General features: G+C 37.9%; 1 protein-coding gene across 3 annotated transcripts in view; it reads left to right on the forward strand.

Annotated features, from left to right (window-relative positions):
• Positions 1-16606, forward strand: part of DSE (dermatan sulfate epimerase) — a 77678-nt gene that overhangs the window by 17353 nt on the left and 43719 nt on the right. For 2 of the 3 annotated variants that reach the window (XM_057738579.1, XM_057738577.1), the window contains one exon: positions 11715-12183. In XM_057738579.1, the coding sequence (XP_057594562.1) occupies positions 11768-12183 (416 nt within the window). In that variant the 5' untranslated portion in view covers positions 11715-11767. Of the gene's footprint in view, positions 1-11714; positions 12184-16606 lie in introns of those variants that run through there. The other variant, XM_057738580.1, reaches the window with a different exon arrangement.

Consider the following 16606-nt stretch of genomic DNA (forward strand, 5'->3'; position numbering starts at 1 on the left):
TCTGAGATCGCAGTGCCTACGTCTTTGGGTTAATTACATCTCTGTGTCATTGTCTTACAAACCAAGTCTGTGGTATTCTGAGTTTTGATTATGATTCATAGTAGGACATTTGGAAAATACTCAGATTTTGATGCCAAGGAACTATGATCTGTGAGGCAAAAATGAGAATCAACAAAAGTACACATAAAAATGTTTGAGAATGTGAAAGGGAGCAAAAAAAAAAAGTAAAATTTATCATTGGTGTATTTTTAAAGATTAAAAAATAGAAGCATGCTTAAATATAAGTAAGAAATGAAAAGGAGCTTGTGTATAGTGATAAAAACGTCCCTCCATAGGTACTAATCCAATAAATGAAATTTTAATCAAATGAACTGGAATTGTATGTTTAATGCCAGCAAATTACTTTTCAATGAAAGTTTTAAGCGTTTTGTCTAACATCTATGTATTTCATTTTTAGACAATATCTAAAGCTTTTAAGCAGTTTCTAAGTCCAGTGTACGCTGCTGTGTCCTTTGCTTCAACAGCAGCATCCTTGGACAGAATCATTTTTCTGGGTTTAAGATGGAAGAATATCAGAAGTTGAGTAAAGAGAAAGATTTGGTGAAAAGTGTCACAACATTTTCTCGTGTAATCGGACAAAGCGTTATTGCAAGACTGTCAGAATTCTAACAGGAATTTAGATGATTGAACTAAAAAGGAGGTCGGAGAGTCCCCAAGACCGCTGTTGGGCTCAGTGATTCACTAGGTCTTAAGAAACTGTTAAAATCCAGTTGTAGTTTAATACAGCAAAAGGATAGAGATTGAAATTAGAAAAGGGAAAAGGTGCATGGGGCTAAGTCTGGGAGAAACTGGGCACAGGCTTCCAGTTAACCTCTGCTGATGAAGTTCCACTCCCGGAAACAATATGTGACAACACATGCAAAGTGTTGCCAACCAGGGAAGCTAACCCGAGCCAGGGCTTTGAATCGGGTTCAGTCGTGTAAACATGCAGCGCCTATATGAATGACTTCAGCTATTCAGATTCTAGCACCCCAGAGCAAACACAGGAGTTCATCACGAGTCGCATTGTCAGTATAAACTATCTGATCATACTGGTACCACATGGCCCAAGGCCTCAGGCATGCAAAAAACCTCTTATCACATAGAATATTACAGGGGCTCAGATCTCACCTTCCGTGAGCCAGACAGGGGCCAGTCCTGAAGACAGGCCTTTCTTGGAAATGTGTAGGGTTTGAGTTAACCCTTTCCTGCATAGCGTGGTAAGGGTTTGAACATGGTATCAGTGCTTCTTAGATGCACTGTCATTAGAGGGTAAATTTACAGGACCTGATGCTGGAGGAGATGATATAAGGACATACCCAAAATATACATAGTTTTAGTTAATTTGTAAATGAGTGAATCAGAATAGATTATACGTGAGAGGTTAAACCTGTTTTGTGGTACTTTGCCTGAACATGAATCATTGATGTCATGACACATCCCACAGAAGTTTGCAGCTATTGGGCTTGGAGAATAGAGCAACTGACCTGCAATTATGTGGTATTGATTAGAATCAGGAAAGAGGTGGAAAGGAGAAAAGGTAGCCTGGAAGTTGATGCTGAGGCAGAGGAATTGACTCATGCAACTGTGGAGGCCCATCTACTGTCTGCAAGCTGGAACCCAGGAAAGCTTGTGGTGTAAGTCCCAGTCTAAGGGTAGGAGGAGACAATGTCCCAGCTCATCAGTCAGGCAAAGGGGGGGGGGGGAGGCGGGTTCTCTCTTCTTCTGCCTTTTTGTTTTATTCAGACCCTCAGTGGATTGAATGAGGTCACCCATATCAGAGACAGCAGTCTGCTTTACTCAGTCTACCGCTTCTAGTGCTAACCTCTTCAGGAAGCACGACCAGAAATAACGTTAACCAAGTATGTGGGCACTCCTTGGCCAGTCAGGTTGACACATAAGATTAACTATCACAACTGGTAAGAAAAGAAGTCAACATATCTCAGAATCAAAGGGGGAGATTTGGTTACAGAATTAAAGTCACTTATATCCACAAATTCAAAGAATTACATTACCAACTGAAAACTAGTGTATAATGTCATTTATGGGAAGTAGAAAATATATTTCAGTCAAATGTAAGATTTTTAGAGTTTTAAGTTCAGAAGTAATTTTTTCATCTTCAGATTTCACCAAGACTGTTGTTTCTATGTTTAAGATATTTTTCTGATTGTGTAAGCACATGTATATCAGTATGGTGTATCAGTAAGCTTTCTCTCTACATATAAAATTTGGTTGGTGAAGAAATAGTGTTAAATGTGGAAACTTCTTTTCTCCTCAGATGTGTTCAGTTACTTGGAATGTGTAGCCTGAAAGTTATAAACGTGCAGTTGGGCAGGAAGAAGGACCAACTTCTTGGCATCAGATGCTTTATATCTGTCAAAATATTTGATATTTTTAGGCTCTTAAAGAATCTGCAAGGTTGTGACTACACAGTGCATTGTACCTGTTTTAAAAATGACCTTCTGTGAGTGACAGTTTGTGATCCCTTCCTCCTGGCTTCGTGGCACACTTCCCCTCCTGTACCCTGACCTTGGTGTTCTCAAGATGACAACTGCTAGCGTTGTAGAACTCTTTCTAAATCCCAGGGACCCGTTTAATGCTTGAAGCTAATTTAAGATCACAGAAACCCTGTGAGGGAGGTATTATTTTATCCATGTCGCAGAGGAGGAAACAGGAACAGAGCAAAGGATGTGGTGGTACTGGGATTCAAACTCTGGAAATCTGGCTCCAGCTTTTGCCCTCAACCACGAATCAGGTTCTGAGGTGAATAATGAAAACTAGCATTTTGGGGGAACACTTGCCAGAAAGTGTTAAGTACTTTAAAGGTGTTGTGTCATTTATTCTCCCAACCAGTCTGTGAGACAGATACCATTTTTGTCGTCATTTTAAGTAAGGGAGAGGTTTTTGAGTGTTAGCTTGTCCAAAGTCATACAGTGGTGAGAAAAGTCGCTCTGACCCCTGTGCCAGCCTTCATAGCCACCTCACCCGTCTGTCCTCATGAATCTATGGCAGGAAGAAAAATTTTACTTTAGTCTTCATGGGCATTTCGTGGTTTAGTTTAACTGTTCTTTGTAACTGTGTAAAGTTATATTTAGTTCTTGGCTTCCTTATCTTTATGCATCTTCTTTTCGTGCTTATATTTTTAGTCAGTAATGACAGAAAAGAGTGTTTTCATAGTTAAAGCTATTGCTGAGAAAGCCAAAGCTGATTTTTTTAGACTCTTCCAGAAAATCTTTGATTAGTTATGATTTAGAAAAATTGGGGGGAAAAACGATTGCTGATTGTCTTTTGGGGCCAGGTACAATAAGTTAAATAAATTGCTTTGGACTGGAGGAATGTTTATTTTGTATCCTCGCAGCTAATAGAGTTCCTGGATTTAATGTCTGCTCGATACGTAGCTGAATTAATTAATACAAGAAAGTCTTACCCCCAATGTGGATAGGGAACTGATATTCCAATTCTGGAAAACAATGCAGTGGAGAACTTAGTACACGTAAGTTAGTACTTTTTAAAAGATTCAGAATACCAAAAAAAGAAATACACTTAATTATACTCAATGTTGTTATTCTGCAAGTGAGTAAAAAATTCTGAAAATAGGGTATTATCGTCCAATGTCATCATTAAGAAAATCGATTAAAATTGTAACATAGGAGTATCATTCAGAAGATATCCAGTTGTTAGACTGCTAGATAAACTAGTATTTACTCATTGCTTGTCTAAGAAAGTATAGCCATTTCATTTTCCCTTTGAGCCTTTTTGCAAGCAAAATTCAGTACTCCAGTGGTCTCATTAGTGACTTTATAGACCCCTCCACCTCTACCCTGCTCTCTCTTTGCCTCCATGAAAATGATACGGATTTTATTTCCTGTCTGCTTTCTATAAAGGACTACCACTCTCTCTAAAGCTGAATCTTCATGGTTTTTAGTTTTGTAGGAATGTGCACCGGGCAAAACTCTCCTTCTAAATTATGCCTTCAGTTTGATAGCCACTAAATTATTCACTCAAATAGTGACAGTTTCTGGAGTGTGGGAGATGGAGCCTTCAGACTTGATACCAGAAAATATCCATTACCATGGAAAACATCATTTAGATTATTCTCATATAAAGAAGTTATACTGCTATCATTGTTGTAGGAAAGAAGTGATCTTCAGATTATTTTATGAGAAAATGTAGTATCTTCACAACACTTTTCCTGGGGACAATGTAGAAAGCTCTTTGACTACACAGAGCTGCACTTAACTTACAAACCTAACCTACAGTTTCTCCAGTGTTGAGTGTGAAGGTGGTGAACACCATTATTATTATACATAGTGTGGTTTTGCTGTGTGGGTTCAGGGTTATGATTACTCCTGCAGTAGTGTGTGTAAATTCTTTGGGGTTCCATATGTTATAATTTCATACTGTGGATGTTTGTTTGGAAATGACTTTTTGGGGGAGATAAATTTCATTTCACCCTTAAATAAGGAAACAATAAGCCTTCAGTAAAAAGAACTTTCATTTTGATTAAGAGCCCTTGGTTTTTAAAATTTTCTTTTCTGGCTGAGTCCGCAGGCTTTACACATCAGGGAGTATAATTTTAGGGAATGATTGCATAGTACCAAAACCATATGTTTTCTTAACATTTGACATATTTAAGAATAATGTTAGATTTATTTCACTACAAAAATTTACCAAGGACGTATAAGGCTTTATTTTGATATTGAGGAAAAATAATTAAAAAACATTATCCTAATGATACATTTATTAAAATTGAAATAGAAAAGTGAGGAGACCTTTAAATACATGTATATTCCATTACTTAAAACATATGGAAACAGTGAAGTAGTGTGTGTGAGACCACGGCAAGATGTTTCTCAAATACTTACAATTAAGTTTCTTTGAGAACTAAATCCTAAAATAGATCAGAGAAGGAAATATGTAGCTCTGCTGGTATATGCTAGTGCTCTCAGGCCATTGGTTTGCCTAAAACCTGATTGGAGGCCTATAGAGGGAGGGCACTTGGGTTTCAATGGAAGTATGAAGGAGGAGTTGTAGTTGCTAACTTCTCCAGGATCGACACACATTTTCCAGGACAGAGGGTACAGTGTCAGGGGCATTCAGTTGCCTGGTCTGCTGGACTGTTTTAGCCCTTCATGGATAAGGGCGCATCCAGTTCCAGTGTGGGAGGGTTAGCTGTCCTAGTGATATTATTAACTACTGGGCCTATCCATTGGGTTGGGCAAACTAGAACAGGTACTGTTGGGCCGAGCTTGGTGGAGGTGGTGGCAGGAGCTGTGGGGGATGTGCATTTTGCTTTTCTTTCCTAAATATCACTACAATTCACTGTTTAAAATTTTATTTTTTTAATGATGTCCCAGGGGCATTTGTGACATGCTGACAACACAGACTCCTTTCAGGTGCAGTTATGGTGGTAATCTTGACTGGTTGAGTTGCTCCAAGCCCAGGGCCCTTCCCACTGCCTTTGTCCTGATTCCTTGTACACCAGGCATTTATCTAATAATTTTGCTTCCTGTGTGTTTTTCTGATGAAGTCAGAAAATATTTCCCAATCTGCTTGATAGTTGTATTTCTCATAAATGAGTGCACTGACATTCTGGTTTTATATATGTTGGGGGAGGAGGGTTTTAGTTTTATTAACATCAGATGCCATTTCCTAGGATAATCAGCTGAGGTGCTGATGACATAGACTGAGCCAAGACCAGACCGGGGACTGAGGTTATATCATCATCTCTGGCAACGGCAGCAGATACCCTCCAAGTACTCATGTACTCCTTCCATAATATAAGCTTGTTACTAGGAAACAACTCCCCAGCCAGAGATTGCTTTTCCCACCTCTTACTGTATCCCTGGGACTTTCTCTCCAAAGAATACAGTAAGAAGCAGTCACATTTTGTACACTGGCCTTGGAAAACAATCAAACTCAGATAATAGTTTATTTAATAGTTTATTTATGCTTTTCTTTGGGGGCAAAACCCCCAACAAATTCTTGAAAAATTTCCAAGGGTCATATGCTTTCCTTTCCAGGGAGTGTTGAGCTTACTATGAATGATGCCTTAAAGAGTCAGGAGCCTTGTGTTCAAGTTTCAGCTAAGTCTCTAATACTTAGAGACTAATATTCATCTAACAGGGCATGACCTTGCCCTAGTCAGTTGACATCTTTAGTTCTCATTCTTTTACTGATAATATTTAGTTTCTTTCAAGTGAAATAGTCTGTGGGTAGGTAACTATAATCTTGCATGTCTGAAACATCTTCCTTTTATTAAAAATAACAAATATTTATGGAGCTCTTACTTCATGTCAGGTTCTATGCTAAGTGCATCACATAATATTTATTTGCCCCAGGAATTTGGGACCATTTTATGGATGAGAGAATGGGGATTCTGAGATCAGAAGTCAGTTGATCAAAACTAGTAGACAGCAGAGCTGGGACTTATGTCTGCCCAACTCCACGCCCATAATGTTAGTCATAATGCTATGCTCTTTAGACTTGGCACATATTATAAGGGGTCTTTTAATCCATCTTAATTTGGGACATGGTTTACTTTCTATAGGGTGATTTCTTACTTCCATCCTTATACTTTCTATATTTCTAAAGCCAGAGGAATGGAAAGAACTTTTGTACTACTGTGTGTTCCATTTATAAATCGCTCCACACTATTTGGAAAAACCACTTCATCTTTGAAACTCGATGTACTTGTATAGTTTTCAATTATTTTCCTTCTCGGCATACTCTTTTTGTGCTTTCTTTGTGTAAGGATGACAAAAATGGAACCTTTAATGTTGTTGCACGTTAAAAATTTGGCTAAAGGAAAGAACCGTGGTTTAGGATATTCAGGTTGTATTTCTGCCTCTGAAGTTACACTAAGATATTGTTAGAGTAACTCTTATTACCATTTTGCCACATTAAGTTATTATGAAGGAAAAGATCAAATATGTGAAGAGCATTTCACACAAAATTTCTGTGTATCAGCAATCATGATAGCTTCAGTGGATTGTTGGAACCAGAATTAAAGCAAAACAACTTTAGGCTTATTGTTGCTTTGCGAGGACCTACTTAAGATAACTGGAAATCAGCCAGTTTGTTAAATCCTTTCTACATTGTTTGACTTGGCCTTAGCATGATGCCAGTTGAACCGCTGCAGGTATATGTAGGGCATATAAGCAGAGAAATGATTAAATTGCTATCTGAATTATCTTGACTATACCGTGTTCATTGATTAGGTCAAAATTCAGTAATGTTTTGCTTTCTGAGCTGTGTAGAGTGAGACCAAAGAATGGGAAGGAAAACTGGATTAGGAAAGCTAGTGGAGAAGAGAAAAGAAAGACTGTTAAGGGAAATGAGGCTTAACAGGGTCATTTAGAACCATCCTGAGAATTGAATTATATGTAAACTGTGTACTCCTAGGCAGCTGCTGAGGGGGGTTCACGATTTTGCCATATTGAGGATGCCATGCTCTTGAACTGGGCCAGGGGCAGCTTAAAGACTTAAGGGAGCTGGCAGCGCTCTTCTGTGTTTGTGGCACAACAAACTAGGGGGAGAATGGCTTGAAAGATCATCCGCAGACATCTGAAAGTACAGATTTAATTTGTGCAAGGTGTGTGTGTGTGTTTTTTGGTAGGGGGAGCCTCAGAGTCAGGGTTGGTCATTTTGGTAAACTCACTAGCCTTTCAGGGACATGGTTTCACTCAGCATTTTCAGCATTTTCCCAGACGTTAGTCGTTCAGGCACCACCTTCAATAGTTTTTGCTTTATCCATTTACTTTTCTTTTTAATTTTTAAATATATTTTAAACAGGAACTTTATTTATCTGTTGAAATCTCAGGCTTGATGTGATAGTCATATTTTTTCCTAATGTACATGTAAATAAGTACACAAAATTAGCATAAAACCGGTCCATGTGTATCCACCTAAAATTATCTTGAGAAATGCTCCCTTCGTCTAATTTTAGCTCTTCTCTTTACAGAGAGGGTACACAGAATGCCAAAGGTAGAAGTTTAAAGGGGAAACCCAAAGGCCGGATATAGGGGCTTTTCGATGAAATTTCCTAGACAGATTTAAGATGATAGATGGGAATTAGGGCTCCCTTTGGGTTATCCTAAAGCAAGTTTTGGTTAGACTTTAGTTAAGTTTCATTTCTTTACCTCTCTCTTTTTTTTTTTTTAAACTTACTGAATATTTTTTAGGCTACAGAAGTTTCTAGGCCTTGTGAGTGTTTTTCTCCATTCATTTCCTGGCAGAAACTTTTTCTTGAAAATTCTGAACTTAGTTTGGCTTCAAATAAGGGGGAATAAGGTTTCTCCTTGCTCGTTTTAGTGATGAAATCCACTCTGTCAGCTCCTAGGCCCACAAGTTCAGCTGGCATCTGTGAGCTGCCTTTTATATGCCAGGTACATCCTGCTAATCCCTGTGATGCAAAGAGGAAGCTGTGGTCCCCTCTTCTGTGAGGTTTGGCATCAACAGCTGAAACCATCTGATGTGATACAGGCACCTGCCAAATACAGGAGATATTATTTCTTCGGGTAGATCAGCAAAGCCCTTAATAGCTGGTAGAGGGTGGGGGCTGGGCTTCTTGCATGTGTGCTATAAGGAAAACACAATCTTTGCCACTGTGAGTGCCATGGTCTTTTCTTCTCATTCTTCATAGATGATTGTTCAGCAGAATTTCTATGGGTTCTGCACTGGCCCACATGTATTCCAACAAGAATGTTTTAAATGTGCGGTAACTCAAGCCTTGCTGCCCTGTCACCCTTACGTGAGTTTGAAGCAATAACTAGGGAACCTTCAGTAATGGTTGGCATGTTGAGATGGCATCGTTCCCAAAACAACATCTTAATGAGATCTGTGCTTCAGGAGCAATGCTTCTTGTTTAAATACGCTCAGGCACGTCCTGTGTAACTGGAAGCAATGTGGCAGAAGTGGCTGCGATCGTAGCTTGAGTCAGTCCTGCACTGGGAGGGTCTCTCTGGAGCAACCCTCTCTATCTCAGTGACTCCAGACCTGGGTAGGAGGGTGGTATGCATAAGGTGGGAGAAAGAGAATAAAACAAATCAGGCTTAGCCCCTTTTAGGGTATATGTATACAGAATCTGAGATGGAGATTCTAGTCTCCACATAGCTTCGAACCCATCCCTCCATAACCCAGGCCACCTACTTACCCACCTAGAACTCGAGTTACACATTTAAAAACCAGCACTTGATATGGATCCATGAGGGTAAGAGATGAATAGGCAGAACACAGAGGATTTTTAGGGCAGAGAAAATATTCTGCATGATATAATGATGGATATATGTCTTTATGAGTGAACCATAATACATACTAGGAACCTTGGATGATGATGACGTGCCAGTGTGGTTTCATCCTTGGTAAAAAAAAAAAAAAAATGTACCATTTTGATGAATGATATTGATAATGGAGGGAGGTGTGCATGTGTCGGGGCAGGGGTATATGGGAAATCTCTTTACCATCCTCTCAATTTTGTTGTAAACATAAAACTGCTCTAAAGAATTGTCTTTTTTAAAAAAGTAAATAAATAAATAAATAATAAATAAATAAATAAAAACCGGTAGTTGAGAGATCTTCAGTTCTATGCATGTAGAGATCAGTTAAAGGAGAAACTTCCAAGCCATCCTTACCGTGGGTGCCTAAAATCCCCACAGTGCTAATTGCATTGCTGGCTGCACCCAGTCTTAGACCTTTGGGGATTTAATATATGCAGGCTTTAAATAAACATGAACACACTTGTTCTCTGAAAAGAGCAAAAAATAAACCTTGGGGTGGGGGTGGTGGGGACTGAGCATGACTTCAGACCCAGCCACGTCTCTGTGTTGCCAGAGACCACACCCCTCCTCAGACATAACCACAGAAGACTATTTCTTTTGGCCAGCTCTCTGACCTTGAAGGATCCAGCCAGCTGCCTTGAAGATTTGGGTGCTAGACATAATATGGATAGAGTCCAAGAGTTATTTCTATTTTATATATTTTATTTAGCATGGCTATATTAATTTTTTTTATTCATTACAAGTTCTACTCTCAACGTAAATCTAAAATGCTTCACAAAATCACTGCCAGTGAGTTATATATATATATGTATATATAGTCTAAAGCACATTCAGAAATATAAAGAATACTAGAATTTATGACCGCATCCATAAGTGATGGCATGTTGCCTTTCTCTTGGAGATACACCAGGTTGAGGATATGGGTTGTTCTCCAATGTGTGTTAAATCCTTAGTTTTCTTTCTTCTGAATATGATGAGGCAGATTTTCCTTGGAAAAATAGTTTGTGTTCAGCTGGGGAGGTTGATTTTTCTCCATCAGTTTCTCCCTTTAATAATTGTAAACTACTGTTCATTATTTACATAAAACTGTCTTTTTCTGGTCTGCTTTCTATAACCTTTCCCCTCTGAGGAATTTTAAGAATTCCCTGACTTTCCTCTGGGGGATTTTATGCCTGCTTTATCCCAGATGTGGGACATAGACCAGGCTGAGGGTTTTCGTTCTCTTTTTCCCTTTCTTTCTTTCTCTTTCTTTCCCTTTCTTTCTTTCTTTCTTTCTTTCTTTCTTTCTTTCTTTCTTTCTTTCTTTCTTTCTTTCTTTCTTTCTTTTTCTTTCTTTCTTTCTTTCCTTCTTTCTTCCTTCCTTCCTTCCTTCCTTCCTTCCTTCCTTCCTTCCTTTTCCCTTCCTTCCTTCCTTTCTTTCTTTTTCTTTCTTTCTCTCTCTCTCTCTCTCTTTAATGTTCCTACTTTGAAAGATGTTCTTTTAACCTGTGAGCAAAGCTGCTACTGAAAAAAAGGATTTTCAAGAAAGTTAAGCAGTTAGGAAAGTATGTGAGTTTGGTTTAAATGTCTGACTTACTGAATGACATCTAAATCCCCAATGTGAAATGAAAAAGTAGACAATAGTTTCAAATAATAAGAGGAAAATGCACACGTGCTCTTTCAGCCTTTTAATTATGGAATTTTATTTTCTGAATGAAGGCATGTCTGTAGTGCCAGCAGCCCCGTGTCTGATCTTGCCCTGCACGCCTGCTGATGTCAGCCCAGGGAACGTATGGGCTTAGCAGATGTTTACCCTGCTTCTCTTGTCACAGTCTCCTGACAAAAAGAGGATATTTAGCTTTACTCATGATATTTTGTCTGCTCACATTCATATAGATGTATTGATCCTAATCCGTGGTTCAGAATGCAGAATGTTAGGAAGAGGGGAGAACTTAGAGTGAAGGAGGCTATATTAAGAAAGACCGGATTTTCTTATTTTTTCCCAAATGTCCATTCAGATTCCCAGACGACATTTCACCACCAGCTTTTGGTTATGGTGGTTTTCATATTAATGTCCAAAAATACCATAAAATCGAACCTTTTTTTGTTCTATGAAATGTGAGAAAAATGCCAACGAGAGTTTTTCTTCTCTACTTGAGCAGATATTATACTGTTTTCCCGAGTCCAAAGTTCTGTTTTCCACAATGAATACATCTGTTGTATCATGTGTACTTAATTAATAAGGTAATTAAGTGATTAGGTTTTAGTTTCTTCCTAGTTCAAATATTTGTTATATTTTTGAAAAGTACAAGAATTCATAAGCTTAATTTTCATAGTGAGCAAGGCCGCTACCTACCATGTATTCCTACTTCACCGTGGTCCCCTGGCTGACATATCCTTCTCTTTTCCCTCCTGTAGGATCTTTCGAAGATGGTTTGGCTGCCCTGGAGATTTGGAGATCTGATGCCACGATGAGGACTCACACACGGGGGGCTCCCAGTGTGTTTTTCATATATTTGTTTTGCTTTGTGTCAGCCTACATCACCGACGAGAACCCAGAAGTCATGATTCCCTTCACCAATGCCAACTATGACAGCCACCCGATGCTGTACTTCTCCAGAGCGGAGGTGGCCAAGCTCCAGCTCAGGGCTGCCAGCTCACACGAGCACATTGCCGCCCGGCTCACCGAGGCCGTGCACACCATGCTATCCAGCCCCTTGGAGTACCTCCCTCCCTGGGATCCCAAGGAGTACAGCGCACGCTGGAATGAAATTTACGGCAACAACCTGGGGGCCTTGGCAATGTTCTGTGTGCTGTATCCTGAGAACATTGAAGCCCGAGATATGGCCAGAGACTACATGGAGAGGATGGCAGCTCAGCCTAGTTGGTAGATTTTTGTCTTTTTCTTCTTACTGTATTAACTCTGCAATTTAAAGAAATGAATTCATAGTCAGATGAAATCTCAGAGGCCAGATTTTCACATACTCTGTGCACGTGCGTGTGTGTGTGTGTGAGAGAGTGAGGGGGAAAGGTTAATTGTTATTTGTGTTGTCCGTGGCTTACGAATGTCCTTAGTTTCAAAAAACCTAGTAACTTCTATGTTTAAAGTTAGAAGAAAAATATTTAGATACAACCTAACCGAAGAAAAAATAATTTGCTGCATTGAGTAAATAGTACCATCTTGATTGTTGAGATTTCTTTCCCCCTCGTTTAATAGGCTTGCATTACCATCATCTAATCGACCCCCAAGTGGTTAAAACCTTTTGCGAGCAAGAAATTTCCGCCAATTAAGATTTCTTTGCATTTTAGGATCATTAGGAGCTAAAGGTAAATGTGATAGGATTAACTGGCAATTTATAAGCAAGATCTAACCCAATAACCAGCAAATTGCCCAGACCTGTAGGAAAACTGATGTTGTAGTATAATTATGTGAGGAATTCTAATTATGTAATAATTTACTTTCAGAAGTTCAAGATTTGAGACCAAACTTCCTGCCTCTTCTGATTAGCTTAAATTTATTTTATTTGTTTATAATTAATGTGTCTACCTGCTTCCAAAAGGTATGGGATGAATTAATTAAACTAGGGATTCTGTTGGTATTCTTATTTAAATTGTGGTTTTTTTCCTTCCAGTTTTATTGAGATATAATTGACATTGTATAAATTTAAGGTGTACAGTATAACGGTTAGACTTACAAACATCATGAAATGATTAACACATTAAGTTCAGTGAACATCTATCTTGTCATATAGATACAACATTAAAGAAATAGAAAAAAATTGTGATGGAAACTCTTAGGATTTACTCTCAACAACTCGTATATAAGCACGGAAGTGTTAATTATGTATGTCATGTTGTACATTACATCCTTAGTACTTATTTATATGATAACTGGAAGTTTGTACATTTGGCTACCTTCATCCAGTTCCCTTTCCCCACCCCACCCCCAAAGCCTGCCTCTGGTAACCACAAATCTGATCTCTTTTTCATTGTTTGTTTCTTATTTTGAAGTATAATACTGTGTTTTAATACACATTCATGGTCCAGTTACGCTAAAAAAATTACAAACTATATGAAATATCCTTTTAAAATTATGTAGGCTGATACTTGTCATAGGGTTGGAGAGAGCTCATTTTTAAATGCTTAGAAAAATCAGTGAATGCATTTAATGTTGTGGTGAGTTACAGCTCACATATCATAGGGGTGAAGAATGGTAGCTTGCAAGCATTTTGAATTCTGCCAATATGGTAAATAAATTTAATTCTTCCTAAATTTCTGCTGATATGGTGAAGAATGTTGTTTGCTTATAGAGTTTAAAGGAAAAAGATTATGGAAGAGTTGGCATTAAATCCATATCAGAGCTTATTTTTTAAGGTTTATTGTTAGGCATGTATAATCATTTTGAAGCTTACCAATATTTTAGGTTGGAAGGAACCTTTGTGTTTGGTTTGTTTCAAAGCTGAGCCATGTGTGCCAAAGTTTCTGTTCTTGACTAACCTCATTCTATTCCTGACACCAAGAAAGAAAATAAAAGTTGTATGAAAATTGGACATTTGAACTATAAGCTTCTGTTGGCAAATGTTACAATTACTCTCTTGACATTGTGCAGTTAGTTTAAAAATGGCAAGCATATTTACTTTAGAAAAAAAACCTTTGTTGTCTATAAGGGTACTTTTAAAGTCCTTTTTGTTTTAGGTAGATAAGTGAAATTTGACAGATTAAGATACTGATGAAAATGTTTCAGAGAGCCATCTATTTCATATTTCACTTCATGAAAGAGTAGCAAACTGTGAAGTACCACTTTTTAGTGGAGACTTTTTTAGTACAATCACATTAAGAGAATTGCACAAGACCAGTGCAATTTTATTATTATAATATAAAACATTCAGGAACATAAATACCAACTTAAATGAATGCTGTCACTAGAGAGGATTAGATTCCTGTGATAAAAGAAGGAAAATAAATAACAAAATAAAAATGATCATTTTCGTAGTTTCTACAAGTTCAGAATTACTGGTTGTGGAGATGTGTAGAAATTTACTAGAAGAATAGTACTTTGTTTATGGCAGTATTGATAAAAATAGGTATACCTCTACGCCGTTATCCTGTAACCCAAAAGCCAGTCTGTGATTTAATAGACATGAACAGTTGACTTCTTTCCCTCAACCTCCCAGAAGATGAAGGTCAGAAATTGATAATTTACCTTTACATCTGGTTTCTAGTTCCAGAAGTGATCCTAGCATAAAAAGCCAAGCTACTGGGACATTTTTGTCTTGGCAAGTACTGACACTAGGTTGTACTTTTAAATGATTTTATGGAAATTTTAACTTTTTAAGAGCTACCACACCACAACCCCTAGACCCTTAATTTTTTTTTTTTTTCTTCAGCTAAGACAGCAAAAGAGATGATTTATTGTACACGTTACATTCAGCCACAAGTGAGAAAAGAACCAGTCCAGAGTGTCATAGGTCCAGGGCAAAGGACCAAAAGGGACCGTTTTGATATGAGCAAGGTGGGTCTCTCAGAGGTGGTCGAGGCGATTAGAATGGCCATAGATGTTTCAGATCCACTGAGACAAGTTCTAGACAGGAGGCATGCAGTCCGACAATTTGTACCAGCGTCCCTGGCCTCTGGCTTCCCTTGTTTCTGCTCCTGTGGCTTCCATGCGTGTACAAGTTTACTTGGACCTCTGCCTCATCTTTCTTCTTTTGCGCTTCAGCCTGCGCATTCGCTTCTTCCTCCACTTCGCTCTCATGGCGCGGTTTCTCAGAAGATGGCACTAAGGCCTAGGCCCTTAAATTTTTATTAATTGTAGTTGAATATGATCAGTCGCTTTTTGACAACTTAAAACGCTGCTGAATGTTTTTGTAGTTCAACTGTCCCTGTTTAAATTAACTAAATCATACGTGCCCTCTACACCCAGAGGAGTGTGCTGTGGTTGTGGTCATTGTCTTAGGATCTAGTTCACCTATATTTGGTTTCAGAGGAAAATAAAAGACTGACTCTTATTTATAAAAGAGATCAATCATTAATATTATGGAATTTTTTAAAACAGCTTCCTACAGTGGCTTCATCAGACTTAACACATTTGCTGTATTCCACGAGGATGCTTTCTACTCTTCTGAAAACCAGTGACTAAATTGTGTCCATTCACTTATCCAAGTTACAAACTTGTACTGAGCATCTGTTTTGTATCATGCACCATCCTAGGTGCTGGGGATTCAATGATGAAAAAAGTAGCCCAGTAATTTTAAAAATTTGCACCTAGGGTAAGAGCTGCAAACATTGGGTACTGGTATTTGAAACCTAAGCCAGGACTGTATTCTCTGCTCAGAATTAAGTGTAAGGATCACTTAATAGGGGGTTCATTAGTTTTTGTTTTGCTTTTTTTTGTTTTGTTTTGTTTTGTTTTCGTTTAAGCAGAATTCAAGACTGGAGTTTAAAATCTGTTTATTATTTATTTATTTTTATTATTTTTAATACTTTTATTGGAGTATTTTATTAGTTTTTATTCATGACCTAAAGATTTGAGGATTAAATAAGATAAAGTATTTAGCACAGTTCCTGTCACATAGTAAGCCTTCAATAAATAAGAATAATGACAATAATGATAATTATTGTTACTGATATTTGCTTAGTACTTAGACCCTATTTAGTTTATAATTTGGTGTATGTACACTCTAAGGAAATAGTATTTGTTTGGGATTTATTTGGAGATTTTACTTATCTTCGTTCAAATTGCTCTCAAAAATAGAACATCTGTTTCACTCATAACATATTCCTTTTGGCTTTGTTCCATTAAAACTTTCAGCCATGCTCCCCTGGGCCCTTTTTTTTTAAGCATGTAAGCATCTGATGGTAACACCAATCATGACGGCTTAGGGGAAGGTAACAATGATGTGTATTTTGTCTGGTATTAGAAAGAAGTACATCTGAGATATACATGCGTACAGATTTATTAATGTGATTCATTTCATTTGAGTATTTTGTAAATAAAGAGCTAAAAGGTCACACCTAGAGATTCACTTATTTAAAGGTCTAGGGCTGTTGGAAAAGTTAAATGGAAAATATTATCTAATTATATACTGATCTTATGTATTCATCTGATATAATGTATTACAAAGTAGAAAGGGAATCTCATAGGTTGATATTGATGATGGTGGTGACTGAAAAATAACAACATGCAAAACTTTCTTCTTTTAACATTATAATTCTGTGTGTCAGTGAGTACCCAGACAATTGGGCACCACAGGAAGATAAGACATATCTATATTACATACTGTATCTGCTTTTGCAGAGATGCCCTTATT

The sequence above is a fragment of the Hippopotamus amphibius genome, chromosome 6, assembly GCF_030028045.1.
Source record: "Hippopotamus amphibius kiboko isolate mHipAmp2 chromosome 6, mHipAmp2.hap2, whole genome shotgun sequence".
In the NCBI taxonomy this organism is placed as follows: domain Eukaryota; kingdom Metazoa; phylum Chordata; class Mammalia; order Artiodactyla; family Hippopotamidae; genus Hippopotamus; species Hippopotamus amphibius.